Source organism: Phyllostomus discolor, chromosome X (genome assembly GCF_004126475.2).
Source record: "Phyllostomus discolor isolate MPI-MPIP mPhyDis1 chromosome X, mPhyDis1.pri.v3, whole genome shotgun sequence".
Taxonomy (NCBI): domain Eukaryota; kingdom Metazoa; phylum Chordata; class Mammalia; order Chiroptera; family Phyllostomidae; genus Phyllostomus; species Phyllostomus discolor.
Window position 1 is genome coordinate 40,501,808 of NC_050198.1, and position 2,968 is coordinate 40,504,775.

The window sequence follows — 2,968 nt, forward strand, 5'->3', positions numbered from 1 at the left end:
TGCCACTTCTGTCAGCTATGAGAGGAAGCAGAACATGGTGGCTATTTGTGTTGTCCCTCACTTCCTCCTTCAGTGTCTCATGAATATGAGATTTTAATACAAAGGAAAGTGGCCTAAAGTCAAGAGAGGGAGTTATCCTAAACCCTGTCAGTACTGAGTTAGTACTGAGTTCAAAGTTAGTACTGAGGGGATTTCTCATCCAGGACTGATGGATCACACAGAGTTTGGCTGTGTCTTGCTATGTTCCTCATGAGAGGTTCTGGGCAGGTGTGGCCAGGTGTTGGGGCCCCCTCACTTTCTTCTGTTCAGTAGCAGGGGTATATAGCCTTGTTCTGAGAGTTTTCCCTCAGAGCAGCAAAGGGGAGGTCACAGATCCTTCCAGGGAAAATGTGAGGACCCTGAGTGATCACAGAGGAGACCATCTATCCCAGAGCAATGGGGACCTCACAGAGTCTTGGCCTCTCTCTTGTCGGCACTGGAGGCTCATGACTATGATGTCCTTTGGACTCTGAGGTGCTCCCTCACTTCCTGTTACAGGGGCTCTAGGAACCAGGAGGCAAAAGCTTTCATCTGTGGTGCATGAACACAGGTCACAGAGTTGAGAAGATCTATGCAGTGACAGCAGTCGAGGTGAGGTGCCTGCCCTGCATATGTCCCTAGAGTATCCTCCATGCCAGAATAGGGGAGACCGCACAGCACCTGACCCCATCCCACTGTAGGCCACAGAACCTCAGGCTGTGACAACTGCACCTTGACCATTTGACTTCCTCCTTCAGGATCTTAGGGGACAGGCCACTCAGGAGGAGAGACCTCAGTGAGGCCCAAAACACCCCTAAAGAGGATACCTCTAGGTCACCTTTGTCAGAGCTGCCAAGGATGTGTATCTCATCTGAGGCCACTTACACTTCCCTTCTCCCCCAGGCCTGTAGATTCCCATCACGCACCCCCTGCCCATACTGCTTTGGCTGCCTGACACAGAGTCGTCATGCCTCGAGCTCCAAAACGACAACGCTACATGCTTGAGGAAGACCTTCCATCCCAAAGGGAGGCACAGGGCCGTGTGGATGCACAGATTCCTGAGGCTGAGGAAGAAGATTCTTCTTCATCCTCTACCTGCTCCTCCTCTTTCCCCTCCTCTTCCTCCTCCTCTTCCTCTCTCTATCCTTTGGTTTCAAGTACCCCTAGTACCCCAGAGGAGGTTTGTGGTGCTGCTGGGACAGCAAGTCCTCCCCAGAGCCCTCCAAGTGCCTGCCCCTCCACCACTTCCATTGCCACTGCCACTCCATCGAGCCAATCCAGCAGCCCAAAAGAGGAGGGTCCAAGTACCTCTGAGGCCCTGCCACACACTCAGGTTTTGCCAAGATTTGTGATTGATGATAAGGTAGCTGATCTGGTTAGGTTCCTGCTCCTGAAGTATCGCAGAAAGGAGCTGACCACAAAGGAAGAAATGCTGAGTAGCACCATCAAAGAGTACCAAAACCACTTTGCTGTAATCTTTAGTGAAGCCTTAGAGTGCATGCAACTGGTTTATGGCATTGATGTGAAGGAAGTGGACCCGACCAACCACTCCTATGTCCTAGTCACTAAACTGGGCCTCACCTATGATGGGATGGTGAGCAATGAGCATAGTATGCCCAAGACTGGCCTTCTGATATTTATCCTAAGTATAATCTTTGTGGAGGGTAATTGTGTACCTGAAGAGAAGATATGGGAAGCACTAAACGTAATGGGGTTGCATGCCGGGAGGGAACATTGCATCTATGGGGAGCCTAGGGAGCTCATCACCAAAGAGTGGGTGCAGGAACAGTATCTGGAGTACCGGCAAGTGCCTAACAGCAATCCGGCATGCTATGAGTTCCTGTGGGGTCCCAGGGCCCATGCTGAAACCAGCAAGATGAAAGTCCTGGAGTTTTTGGCCCAGGTCAATGAGACTGACCCCAGATCCTTCCCACACTGGTATGAAGAGGCTTTGAGAGATGAGGAACAGAGAAACCAGGCCAGAATTGACATCACAGATAATACTACTGCCATGGCCAGTGCAAGTTCTTGTGTCATGTAGTGGAGGGCCATACTGGGCCTGAGGGAGTCATAGTGAATAGTATCTTTGTGTTTCTGTTCTATTGGGGAGACTTAGAAATATATCTTCTATTTTGGTACTTTAAAATGTTACTTTAAGTAGAATGTTTATTAGCTTCATAATCGAAGTTTACAAATGACACAGGTTAAGTAAAAAATGTCATAGGTTACAAATGACATATCCAGGCTAAAAGAATTTTGCTATTTTGTAAAACAAATTGAGAAAACTTACATTTTGTTTGTAGTCTGTAATGAGGTAATATGCATTGAAATACAATTCTTTTTTGAAAATGTGACAGAACTTAGTAAACTAGAGAAAAAAATTAAATAAGTAATTTTTTAAATTCTTGTATTATTTTTAGTCTGTTATTCTGTAACACACACACACACACACACACACACACCCCTGGATTTTCTTTGCTTATTCAAGAATGTAGAAAAATAAACAGTAATAAATAAAATGTATTCTCACTGACTCATTTGTACCTTAAATAAGGGATCCCCAACCTTTCTGGCACCAGGGATTGGTTTCATTGAAGATAGTTTTTCCACAGATGGGAAGGGGGGACAGGAGCCAGAGCTCAAGTGGTAATGTCAGTGAAGTTTCACTCACTCGCCTGCCCAGGGGAAGACACCTTTCCCCTGGTCTTCATGACCCAGGGTTTGGGGACCCATGCCCTAGATATTCACTGAGCCTTTATCCTCTGGGTGGCCCTGTGTTAGGGTCGGGGGAACACTAGTATAAGCAGGACACACCCATCCATAGAATGACAGCGTTAGAGCCACAGTCACATAAGGAAAGTGTTGAGGTGTCCCTTGAGTCCTACAGAATATATAAAAGGAGAGAGGTGGTGGGGTGCCAGAGGAGGGCACTCAAGTGTAAATGGCCTGA

The 2,968-nt window shown here is 47.3% G+C and overlaps 1 protein-coding gene across 1 annotated transcript; it reads left to right on the forward strand.

Annotated features, from left to right (window-relative positions):
• Positions 1–950: 950 nt before the first annotated feature.
• LOC114505733 (melanoma-associated antigen 10-like) lies at positions 951–2,304 on the forward strand. Its single transcript, XM_028523478.2, has one exon. The coding sequence runs from the start codon at positions 986–988 to the stop codon at positions 2,057–2,059; it is 1,074 nt and encodes a 357-aa protein (XP_028379279.1). The 5' UTR covers positions 951–985; the 3' UTR covers positions 2,060–2,304.
• Positions 2,305–2,968: the final 664 nt, after the last annotated feature.

Coding starts and splice junctions, on each gene's coding strand:
- LOC114505733 (XM_028523478.2), top strand. CDS start 986: ATGCCTCGAGCTCCAAAACGACAACGCTACATGCTTGAGGAAGACCTT.